Source organism: Bactrocera oleae, chromosome 3 (assembly GCF_042242935.1).
Source record: "Bactrocera oleae isolate idBacOlea1 chromosome 3, idBacOlea1, whole genome shotgun sequence".
In the NCBI taxonomy this organism is placed as follows: Eukaryota; Metazoa; Arthropoda; class Insecta; order Diptera; family Tephritidae; genus Bactrocera; species Bactrocera oleae.
Window position 1 is genome coordinate 30,703,380 of NC_091537.1, and position 12,978 is coordinate 30,716,357.

At 37.6% G+C, this 12,978-nt stretch overlaps 1 protein-coding gene across 2 annotated transcripts in view; it reads right to left on the bottom strand.

Annotated features, from left to right (window-relative positions):
* Nucleotides 1-10,467: 10,467 nt before the first annotated feature.
* The window catches only part of LOC106621788 (dynein regulatory complex protein 1 homolog), a 127,982-nt gene continuing 125,471 nt past the window's right edge, over nucleotides 10,468-12,978 (bottom strand). For both annotated transcript variants that reach the window (XM_070106352.1, XM_014240770.3), the window contains exon 2: nucleotides 10,468-12,973. In XM_070106352.1, the coding sequence (XP_069962453.1) occupies nucleotides 10,722-12,950 (2,229 nt within the window). In that variant the 5' untranslated portion in view covers nucleotides 12,951-12,973 and the 3' untranslated portion in view covers nucleotides 10,468-10,721. The remainder of the gene's footprint in view (nucleotides 12,974-12,978) is intronic.

Below are 12,978 nucleotides of genomic sequence, written 5' to 3' on the forward strand. Positions count from 1 at the left end.
AGAATAATACAAGGCCCGGTAAAAATATATCAATTAGTTTTCCAATAAATGACTTGAGAATTCTGTATCTCGCTTCTAATAAATGTGATTTAGTAAAAATCAAGAAGGTTTTGTTATGTGTTTGATGAGCATGTTCGGCAATAAACTACTATAAGCCGCACCCTTACGCTTACCGCTACCGCCAGACGGAGCAATCGCCCAGAAGAGACCAACTGTGGCCAATATGTGAGGAATTGAATTCCATCAGGACAACGCCAGGAAACACTCATCTATAGTACCACCCAGAAGCTCCAGAGCTTATTTGGGAGATTCTGATGTATACACGTTATAGTCCTGACCTGTCACCGAGTGATTACTATCCGTTCCCGTTTATGGCGAATGATCTTGCTGGTAAAATATTCGTCTCAAGTGAAATGTGTGAAAATCGACTATTCCAGTTTATTGCCAATAGTGACAAGGGTTTCTATAAGAGTGACATTACAAAATTGCTTTCAAAAAGGCAACAAGTTATCGAACAAAACGGTGCATATTTGACACAAATCAGATCATTCTAAATACGCAAAAATACCTCGATTTTAATGCAAAATAATTGATTTATTTTTATAAGGTCTTATAAAATAAACTAGGATAGTAATCCGAGCACACTATGACAAAATTCGTTCTGCATTGGAAAAGTCAAAAGAGTAAAGAATATAATTCCGTTGTAATTTCCATATGCGGAAAATGACTACTCCCAAAGCGAATTTACCATATAACAGACTACTGATCTATGTTTAATTTGTTTAATATTGATTGCCTTAGCAGTCTTAGCCCATGTAACAATATGCCTCGTGATCAAACGATCTTGTCGCATTGCTCGACAAGCAAAATCTAAAATTGTAATCAAAGAAACTTCTGACCAAGGTAGGCGTGGTACAGAGGTGCCTCCCAAGGTTTATCTGGGAAATAATTCCGTTATAATCAGTTAAGCTCATCTAAAATAATTGCTAAATCCATGTCTCGAACGTCTGCGACCGTGCTTTATGTCTTTCATATTCAAAAATTAATCGGCATCCTGGTTGATTTCAAACATATCTTACATCGAATAAAGCGTTTGAATATGATAATATCAACTTTTAAATTATTTTTTAGTTCCTTTCCCGACTTTCAATGAAAATATGTTATGAAGATAATAATTTTTTATTTCTTCACTTAAGCCTAAGAATCTTGTATTGACATTTCTTGTGCTAACAGTATCTAAGGCAATCCTAAGTAAGCTTTAACTTGTTCAAGATTATTTCAGCTCGCTTTCAAGTACAAGTAGGCCAATATGTATGTACGTAATCTTCATGATATGAAGCTGATTTGACTTGCTGTCATTTGAGAAACTCTATCGCAATTACAATATATCAACAGCATCATTTGCATTCACTATTGCCAATCGATACTCTGCCCCGCTACCTTTTTAAAATGTATAACTTTTCTACAACAAGGGAATGGGATCGGGATAGTGAATTCGCAAAAACGTCGCTGACGAGAAACAACATCTGTAGCGGGAACTGCATTAGCGACAGCAAAGACAGCAACAATGGAGCTTGGAGTGTTGTGACAGCCACCGCAGCAGCAACAACCTGGCCAACAGTCGGTCCGCCGCATACTCGTATATTCTATGCTGCGGATTGCGCTGCGTCCCTCCCGGTTGCGATGGAATTTTGTCATTTGTTTTACGTTGAGTAAATGATAACTGACAGTTGAACAGGCAAAACAGCGAAAATTGTCAATATAACCAAAAACAAATACAACAAGCTACTCTAGCCATGCCGCAGAAGCGAATGATTATGGCTGCCGCCTTAGCATCGACAGCTAGGCTACAAGCAGCAATGTCCATGACAGCGGCACAGCCGGAAGAAGGGTTACAATTCATGCATTTAAATATATAAACGGAACATCGGCATAGGGGTATTTTTCCAAAGGAATTTACAGCTTGACATTGCTGCCTTCGCTTTCGCTGTAGCGCGCCGCCACCATCTGTGGCATGTTCTTATAACTTAAATGTTAATAAATACTGCCAATGTCAATAAAACTCAGCGTACGAAAGACTAATACGGAAAACAAACTAATGCGAAAACAGCAACAATAGAGTACAATGCACAGCTTCTTTTCTATACTGTTTTGCTCTCATGCTACAGCCACTTTTGCCCTAGTCCGTAGAGATTTCCATTATAACGTATACATTTCCTCCAATACATATCATTATTACAATCGAAAAATATTTCAAGAACTCCGCTCGGATGTTCTTTTGTTTATATTCCTATTCTATTATGAACTTACGAATCTTACATTCGTATCATGATAATAAAGCGCTGTTAGATCTGCGGAGCCTTAAGAAAATTAAAATCGTATCTATAAACGTATCATACCGACTTATCAACTTCCCAACCCCTTAGCCAACCTTATCCCAAAAATTTAAGTTAGTCTTTAGGAGCTTGCTTATTGCTCTTCTTATTCCGAACCCGTATATATTGAAATAGTCAGGACTCCTGTTTCATCGCGATTATCCTGACAACCATTAAAACCACAACTATTGACCTATCGGAACATTCGTTCCTCTTTATAAGTATTGCGTAACACAATACATCCCACAGATTCCTTTATGGCAGAGTTTTTGAGATGGCCAGCACGGTCGAGTATCTAGGCCTTACGCTGGATTCCACTCTACGGTGGAAGCAGCATGTGGACCTAACAATAATCAAGGCTACAAAAGCACTCATGGTGTGCAATCGACTTGCTGGGAAATCCTGGGGGTGCTCCCCAAGGGCTATCAGGTGGATGTGCACCATGATTGTGAAGCCGATTATCACGTATGGAGCGGTGTCTTAGGTTTCTAAAGCATCGCAGTCTTCGGTAGAACCTCAACTGTCCAAGCTGGAAGTAATGCTAGAACTCACACCGCTACATATGTTAATCAAACAGACAGCCAAACAGACTCTACTTCAAATGACAACAGAAGGAGTTGACAGAGGGAAGGAAATGCACTAGCCCTTATCCCAAGGAACAGCATTACCAAAGTAGTAAACTTCACTAAGAAGTTCAAAGTTACCCTTGGCAACCAGGCGAAATGGAATGATTAATCCCTGAACCTGCTACTAAGGGAAAGCACTACCAAGTGGTACTCCGACGGCTTGAAAACGTCGGGGGGTATTGGTGCAGGGGTCGCTGGGCCAAACACCAAATTCTTCATTCTCATGGGAAGTTTTTCTAGCATTTTCCAGGCGGAAGTCTACGCTATAAGTCGGTGTGTAGAGATAAACCTCCAACGCAACTATCGCAATAAAAGTATTGCCATACTCAGCGATAGTCAGGCGGCACTAAAAGCGATCTCTGCCTATGAGGTCAGATCGCTTTTAGTGCAGTATGCATAGAACGGCTGAACAGCCTATCAAACCACAACCGAGTGCACCTTTTTTGGAGGCCAAGCCACAGGGGTATAGCCGGGAATGAACTTACTGACGAGTTTGGCCGCTCTGCAACCCCCACAAAAATGTAAAGACTATAACCATGCGTATTGGTTGGTCCACATACCATTAAAGAGCCGCTTCGTAGAGAGGAAAGAGCAGGCAGCGAGAGACATTGGCAACAACTCCAAGGCATGCACCATGCCAGGTCGCTAATGAGGGGTTACGACCTCAGACTTTTTAAAGCCGTAATCAATCTCCCGAGAAACGAATTCCGGCTGCTTGTCGTGTTCTACAGCGGCCATTGCAGGCTCAATAAGCACCTATTCAACATGGGCTTAGTCTCTTCTGTAAACTGCCAGCCCTGGGATCCATGTTTCCAAACAGGGATCGCATCACTTTACTAGCACCCAGCAAAATATTGGAGTTTATCAACATGCTGGGGCTAGATGAGTAGATATGACTTAGGGGATAGCACAATAGACCAAAGGTCGCGGTGTATACCTCTAACCTAATCTATTTAACACAATACATATAGAACAAACACAGAACCCACAATGGTGCAACGTACAATGGAAATAATTTCGAGCTCTCACTTTATCTTTCAACGTTTTGGACTAAATCTACCAACCATCTAAGGCGTTTTAATTTAGCCTACATTAGGAATAATCAAAGCGATTTGTCACTTCTAATTAAAGTTATTTCCTATTATATAGCCTAAAATCTCTTACTTAGTTAATTATTGTCTACATAATAGAGAATCTTACACTTTCATGGACGCAAATTCTAAGCCTTGAACTTCATGTATGAGTTCAGCATCAATTGTTAATCAAGGCTAATTGTTAGTCGATGCGGCACACTTGAGCTTGTATGCTCGATATCATCCGACGAATGGACGATTTTACAACTTTCAAGCCTCCTGCAAAACAAAAATTGTGTTTAATGAGAAGATTCTGACAGACACTGGTAATTTCGAATTCAGCAACCGGGACATGAACGCTATTGGGAGATTATTATTCCGCCGTAAATTATGATCAAACCTTACTCCGACCTTAGTATGGTGTTAGTGGAAAACTGAACCTCATCATATTATATATATCTTATAGAACCTGCCGAAATCGGGACATGAATTGAGAGTCCTTCATTTTGTATTTTTTCTCGATAAATTACTAAAAATATCCAATGTAAACCAATTGAATACAATCCTTTATATGTGGATTTATTAAAGTATTCAATAAAATAGATAACTTCATGTTTTTCAGGTTATTGACGGTTCTCGAACTCAACAGATGGTTAAAGTGCAAAACAACTTTCAACAAAATCATCTTTTTATATAAAGATAATAACATTATATTTGTGGTTAGTTCCTTTCGATGCATCCCGAAAGTTTTGGACGATCGGAGGTATTAAGATAGTAAGAAGACTAAAATCTGACCGAATATTCGTGAATCATGATACGGATTCGCCATTCGCGAAGATATTTGAAGGATTTCGCGAAAGAGGCTGGCTCTATCGATAACATTTTCTCTCTCCCAACTTATCTCAGGAACAATAATAAACCACAAATTATAGTAAAACTCATCTATGGCTAGTATTATATATTGCAAAAAACATTACGATATCAGAAAACTTAAAAATATTTTTCTGATTTCTAAATTATTAATTAATAATGATTATGAGAATTGTGAGCTAAAACTATTTGATCACTACCAACCATTTAATTAACTCGGAACTTTTTTGTCTGCATTTGCATCGCCGAAAACCCCTATAGCAGGGTAGGCGAACCAATGGCACGCGACACAATATTTTGGGCACGTGGGGGCAGCGCGGCGGCAGGGAGGAAGCGCTGCACGGCGCTAGTTTGTTTTGTTTTTATAATGCCGTGGGTTTCAATTGCGATTGACGCATTGTTTGCTTACGCATAAAGTAATAGTGAGTTTTGTTGACATAATTGTATTGTAAAGTTTATTCGGGTGATTTTAAACTGATATTAAATATTTTTCTTATTATTATTAAATTTTATTATGGCCAGCTCAGCAAAAAAGCAAAAAGTTCATGATACTAAGTTTAACAGAGAATTTCAAACTTGGTGGACTGAGAAATATGGCATGATTAGTAAAGGTGACAAAGCGGTGTGTTTTATGTTCTGGAACAGTGGTATGTAGAACATCGTCTGTTAAACGACATTTTGAAACAAATCATAAATCTGTTAGTCAAAAAAGCGATGCAGAGCAAAAAGAATTAATTGCAAGTGCATTGAATGACAGAAATAAACAGTCAACGTCTATGATTAAATTTGTTGGCAAAAATTGTAATACAAGCGCGGCAAGTTACGCGGCTGCAAATGTCATTGCTCGGCATGGTAAACCTTTTCAAGAAGGTGAGTTTTTGAAGAAAGCCTGGTTAGCATGCGCGCCCACTCCTTTTGAAGATTTCGACAATAAAGATAAGATAATTCAGCGCATCAAAGATACCCCTCTATCAAGAAACACCATAAAAGAAAGAATCTTAAAACTGGCCGAAAATATAACAGATCAACAAAAAATTGACATTAAAGATGCTTCTTTTATATCGCTGTTGTTGGACGAAGTCAACTCGGTGTATAATGGCTTACTGATGTATAATAGTGTTCGCTGGTTGAGTCGCGGGAATGTACTTGAAAGATTTGTTGATTGCTTGGAAGAAATCAGAATGTTTTTGCAAAATGAGGGAAAAATTGAACAATACCCACAGTTATTGGACGTTATGTGGCTTTCAAAATTGATGTTTTTTACAGACATATGCCAACATTTAAACACATTAAACGTAAAGCTTCAAGGGACAAACAAAACAATTATTGCCATGATAAATCTCGTTCCCGCTTTTGAGGCAAAACTGCAAGTTTTTAGAAACGATATTATCACAAGAAACTACAAGTATTTTCCAAACTTGAAAAAATATATGAATGATTTAGATATTCACGAGGCAGCAGACAAAGAAACAATTACTGAAGAATTTATTTCTGTGATCGATTCTTTAATCAAGGAATTTTTAGGTAGATTTTCTCAGTTCAAAGAATTGTCGGAAATACTCAAGTTCATTATGTACCCAGATGTGACGTCATTTCATAAACTGAACTTCTCTCAATTTGATTGGTTGGAAATTGAAGAATTTGAAATGCAGCTGATTGATTTCAAATCTAGTTCAATATGGATTCAAAAATTTATTGAAACAAGGAAAAAAGTTGGAATTAATTGAAACTGAAAGATCGACAAGTAATTTAAGTAAAAATGCTAATAATAAAATTCAGGAAACATGGAATGCGTTACCAGACACATTTAATTGTTTGAAGAAGCTTGCTCATGCTATTTTAACCATGTTTTCATCTACATATGCCTGCGAGTCGTTATTTTCAGAAATGAATAACATTAAAAACTCGGTTAGAAACCGTTTGCCAGATGAATCTAGTTCAGCATGCATTTTGCTAAAAGTAACATCTTACAACCCTAACATAAATTATTTGTCATCTAACCTGCAGCAACAGAAGTCACACTACTTTTACTGAAATTTAATATAAACAATCCAAAACTTACTTTATTTAATAAAGAGTTTTGATAGTATTTATAATTATTATTTTCCCAATAATCAGAAAGTCAAAATGATTTGATGGCACGCGAATGACCCCATTAAACTTTTTTTTAGAAAAAATGGCACGTTGATGCATAAAGGTTCGCCTGCCCTGCCCTATAGCTTAGCCATTCACAACTTAGTGTCATTTCGCATTTGCTGACAGTCACTTGGTCGTGTAAAGTACCCACCGCCATTAAAGCTCGAAGCCAACGATAACAATAACTAAAACGAAGCGAGTACGGAGTTACGGAGTAAGGGCGCGATGCAAACAACAGCATGGCACCAGCGCACAAAATTTCGGCATGTGGGTTAATGTGCATAATAGATCTATACTCGCCCACGGTACGCTTCGTCCACCAGCTATGAATTCGCTTATTACTACGTGTTTTTCCAGCCAAGCAATGGTTACAAAATGTGTATCCGCATGCGTGCAGTTAACAAAAAAGCACATGAAACTGACATATTTATATATATGCAAGTACATACAAACATATTTGTATATAAGCAGTGAGCATTTGTGCATTCATTTCAGCCATGGCAATAGAGTCGTTTGTCACCACTGTGTCGAAATTTATGTTGACTGAGAATGTGTTTCGCTTTAATTATAGTCCAGTCATTTAAGCTTAAATTAGGTAAGAATCTCGGAATTCAGATACCCAGCTGTAAGTCTGTAAATACTTGTATATTGACACCCTAAAAGTTGTCTCAAAACCTACATATGGTAGGGTGTACGCAACTATTAAATTTCAAGGTCAAAGGTCACAAAAATCGGTTTTTTGCGCTTTTTTTGTAAATATCTCATTTCCTATGGGTTTTTTGCTATTGGTATTTATTATCAATATTGTAGAATACAAAATTCTCTACAAATTTTGTTTGAAAATTTCTTTCATACGGTGAACCGGTTTCGATATAGAGGGCTTAGAGCGCGCGGTCACAGCATCACTTCAGGTCAACCGGTGCCTCCGATCAAAAACGCGCTATATATAGTTGATGAGCTATCGATAAATCAATGATTATAAATATTTGTTTTTATTAACTATTATATTATATTTTATCATTTTCTTCATGCCTTAAATCTTTATCTATTCAATAATACTGATCACCGTTTCCTAAAATTAAAAAATAATGAAGGGAAAAACTTAAATCTTACTATAATTATATTCCCATTAACACTAATAACATTTTAATTAGAAAATAATTAAGTGCATCTTCTTTAAAATCTGTAAATTTGTAAATAATAGGACAAGATATTGATTTACTCATCATTTTAATTGGGCGTACACTGTCTTACGAACAAGAAATTTTCTTTAAAAAAGTTGGGAAAGGCAATGTAAAAACGGAGATATACTCGACTAAAAGTTTTGATAATTATCCTCATTCCAAAACACATATTTTATTTCTGCACGCATTAAGTGGATGTGGCGCAACTTCTGCGCTTTTTAAAAAGGGAACAAAACCTTTTTAAAAGTTTTTGAGAAACTGACCAATTTGGATGAACTAGCTGCAGCATTTGAGGAAGAAAATTGTTCGGCCCAGAGATTATTAGAGAGTGGAACTCAAACCTTATTGGCAGTCTATAATGCTCCGAAATCTGTGAAAAGTCTCGATCATCTTCGTTATATGCATTACGTCAAGTCTACAAAACTTAATAAACCTGTGCAGCTTTCAAATATTCCACCAACAAGTGCAGCTGCTCATCAACATTTCAAACGTGTATATTATCAAGTTCAAACTTGGTTAGGGCATGATTTGGAACCCCAGGTATGGGGTTGGGCAATGCGAAACGATTTTCTGGAGCCTATCATGACAATTTTACCACCTGCTCCAGAACATTTGCTAAATACAATTTTCTGCAACTGCAAGAGTGGTTGTGGTTCGCGATGCGGATGCAGGAAAGCGGGCTTGCAATGCTCTTTAGCTTGTGGCCAATGTAATGGGCAAGCTTGTCTCAATGCTCTACCATATCAGAGCGACATTAACGAAGATGGAACTTTTGACCCCGAAATCATGGAAGAACTTAAAACAAATGTCGTTGAAGACGATAATGAAGACCAGTTTGAAATTTACCAGCAGCCGGAAGACGACGATGAAGAGGAAGAAGATGATTAAAATTATAAATTGTAGTTTTTGTACCCTTTATTCCATTTTTTTACTTTTAATAAAAATAAATGTATTGAATGATATTTTTTAATAAATTTTTTTTATTTTTTTTTTATCATGTAAGAAGTTATTAATATTAATAAGGTTTAAATTCAAATATAATTCCTATATTTTCATTAACAATTCTGCAATTTCATGGGCAGGTAAGTGTTGTTAAATAAATTAATACTGAATAAAAAGTGGATAGGTTAGGAAAAAATGATAAAATATAATATAATAGTTAATAAAAATTGACAAATATTTATAATCATTGATCTATCGATAGTTCATCAACTATATATGGCGCGTTTTTGATCGGAGGCACCGGTTGACCTGAAGTGATGCTGTGACCGCGCGCTCTAAGCCCTCTATCTCGAAAACGGTTCACCGTATGAAAAAAATTTTTAAACAAAATTTGCGTACACCCTACCATATGTAGGTTTTGAGACAACTTTTAGGGTGTCAATATACAAGTATTTACAGACTTACAGCTGGGTATCTGAATTCCGAGGTGAACTTACTATAATGACTGGACTATTAGTTTTACTGCCGATTTGCGTTTGTGATTTATGTAATGAATTATGGGTGACATAAATTAGTGCTTACCATAGTGCGTTACATTGACGACAGCGGCGGCATGGCGCTGACGGCGAATCACACGTAACAGCTTGCACACCTCTCTACTTATGGTCTACCATTTGATGGCCACTTGCATAGATCGCCAGGGGAAGTCCACTGTTTTGGCAATTTGTTGGTATTTTGGGACTGACAGTGGATCGACGTTTCGTCGACGATCACGAAACGATGCAGACCAACGCGTTCTTTGAAAATGATTACTGTTTCAGTTATTTTATAATATAAAGGTTCAATAGGCGGTCTGCCATTAGGAAATCATAGACTTTTGTCACGTTTTTCTCCACGATTCAGGATACCAGGGCGTGACTCATCAAAAACCGATGGGCGTTCACATTGTAACTCAGTAAACCAGTATTTGACGAACTCCATCGGAGTAGAAGAGACACTGTATACTCATCAACGATTTGGACATTGATTTCACTTGTGCGATTTTCCAAAAATAAGAATTAACGACCACAGTATCCGTTTACGAAATCATACTCACGATAGTAATTTTTTCTTGCGATTTAGACGCCATTGTGCGGTAAAGCTAAATACTTATTGGACCGTCACATTAGATAAGGCATTAAAAAAATTTTAAAGGAAGCAAACTTTTTTGAGTACAGCACAATTTTTACTCAGTTTGTATTTAATAAAATACGAGTTTAAATTCGTAGAATCGATTTTTTATTTATTATGTATCAAGTTTTATTACTATAATAATTTCGACTAAATATATATATAATTTGAATAAATATATACTTATGTATGTAACTATTATTTTTCAAAGGCATTATCAAAAAAAATCATAGAACGTGTTAAATTTAAAAGTGTGTACGTGTACATAAATATACTAAAAGGATATAAAAATACAGTTATAAAACTCAGTATAGGTAATAAAAATATCTGTATCGATTATATCAATTATACTTTAAATTTTTGCAGCAGATGTTTCAGCTCCATATTTTGGCGGCGCAAGAAGGCACATTCTTGATCGAGTTTAGTTCGTTGCTTAAGCACCTCCACATAGTGATTCAGACCATGCTCCAGAGTTACCCACAGCTTACGCTTCTCCTTGGGGAAATAGCTCTTAAACTTGCTCCAAAATGTTTTTATCGTCTCATCATCAAATGGAATCGTATTGCTGAGCAACACATTTGCTTCCATGAATTTCTTGTAGTACATTTGTTGCTGCATTTGCTTTTTAGTGAATTCATTTAGTGCCATTAGTACAAATACTGGTTCCACAACCAAATAGTGGTTTTTACAATTTGGATGTGCTGCTTTGAGCTTGTTGCGGCATTCTTCCGACTGATGTTGCACTCTAATATTGTCTGTTGAGTTTTCTTCTTCAGCGTACTCATCAAAGTCTTCATCTGGAGCAACCATATCTTCGAACTCGCGTCCTATGCGATAGAAATCGTGCATGGCCTGCTTGGGCAAGCCGCCTGGACAGTTCGGGCAATAGGCGTATGGCAAAAAACACTCGGTCAACCTTGAGATCATCTTTACATTACCGACACGCAAAGCTATGAATATATTATCCAGGCGTACAATGCACTTCTCATTCTCCGAATAGGGTTCTAGAATCTTTAGAAGTTTCTCTTCAATAAGAAAACCGGCTCGATCAGCAATTTTCCGCAAAATATTACGCACTAAACCCTTCTCCATCAACTCTTCGCACGTACGTGTCGGTGAATCAGTAGTGGTTTTTTTCTTCCTAGCGGCTTTCAGTGTGCTGCTATTGGATGCTTTGGCAGTCTCATTAATATCAGTCCAATCGATATCAGGAATTGTCCATGGTACTGCCAATTGCTGTTCGTGTAGTATGCGATCGATTTCGAAGATCTTCGTTAAAAGATCTTTTAGCTCTTTGATATTGATTTCCCACACGAGATCGAATTTCCGTTTGTTATTCGAACGAAACTGTTGCGCTTTTAACTCGAGATCGCTTATGCTCTCATGCAGTTTTTGTATTTCAATCAAGAAACGCTGCAATTTAGTTTCGTGTTGTTTATTGACCACGCTGATTCTCACTTTCAATGAGGCTATGTTCTCACTTAGCTTCGCCAAACGACGCTTTTGTTGATTGCTAATCACTATATTCTCTTCATTGCGCTTTTGAAGCACCTGATAATTGTAGTCCAGCTTTTCGGAGTTCATGAATACTGTATTGCGTACATTACGCAGTTCCCACTCCAACATTTCGGCTTCCTTCTCGAGCCGTATACGGGTGCTACATGTTAAGTCCTCCTGTACCGCTGCAATGCGCGCCACTTCAGCCGCATAGAATTCTTCCTTCTGTTTGGCTAAATCAAATTTCGTCTTTTCACTCTCCGCCATGTCATCGTAGAATTTATTCCATTTGTTAGTTTCGGACAGAGCAATCGTTTCACGCTCTTCACTTATCGTATTCTCTAAAATATTCAAATGAGTCGTGTAAGCCATCTTGATAACCTCAATTTGACGATCGATGCGTTCAACTAAGCAGCGAACATCGTTGGCTTGCGCCATTTGATCGGCATAGTACTTGGCATTTATGCGATCTATCTCTTTCTGGCACTGTTCGATGAGACTATCTTTGCTCGCCATTAAAGCAACTACTTTTTCTTTTTGCTCCTCCAAGTGCTCGAATAATGCCATCGGTTCTTTGAATTCTTCCAGCTCCGACCATTTCGAGGCGATTTCATTGAAACGTGCAATTGACTCAATGGATTCCTTTTCAAGATCCTTGCTTAGTATACGACTACGCTCGCTCTCATATTCGCGACGCATAAGTTCGCGTCTCTCATTTGCAACCTTCACATTCGTCACCAACTCCTGTCCGAACTCAATCAAATCCTTCAATTTATGATCACTATCTTCTAATTGGCGCTCAACTGGATCTTTTTTCTCTTCGGTCTTCTGTACCAAAGTCTTTGGTGCGGCCTTTATTCGCATCTTGTACTCTTCGCGTACAAGTGTTCGTCTTTCATCCAATGCCTTCGATGAATTCATTGGATCTGCGGAGTTTACCAACATTTTCATTTTCTCCATTTGCCAATTACTAGCATTTGAAGCGCGCGATCCAATGTCGATGATTGAAGCGTGAGCAGAAGATTTTCCCGACATAGCGTCCAATGAGGTAATCGAGCCTGTAGGTTCCAAAGCCATGATGATTGGTGTCTTGTAAAACCCTTAG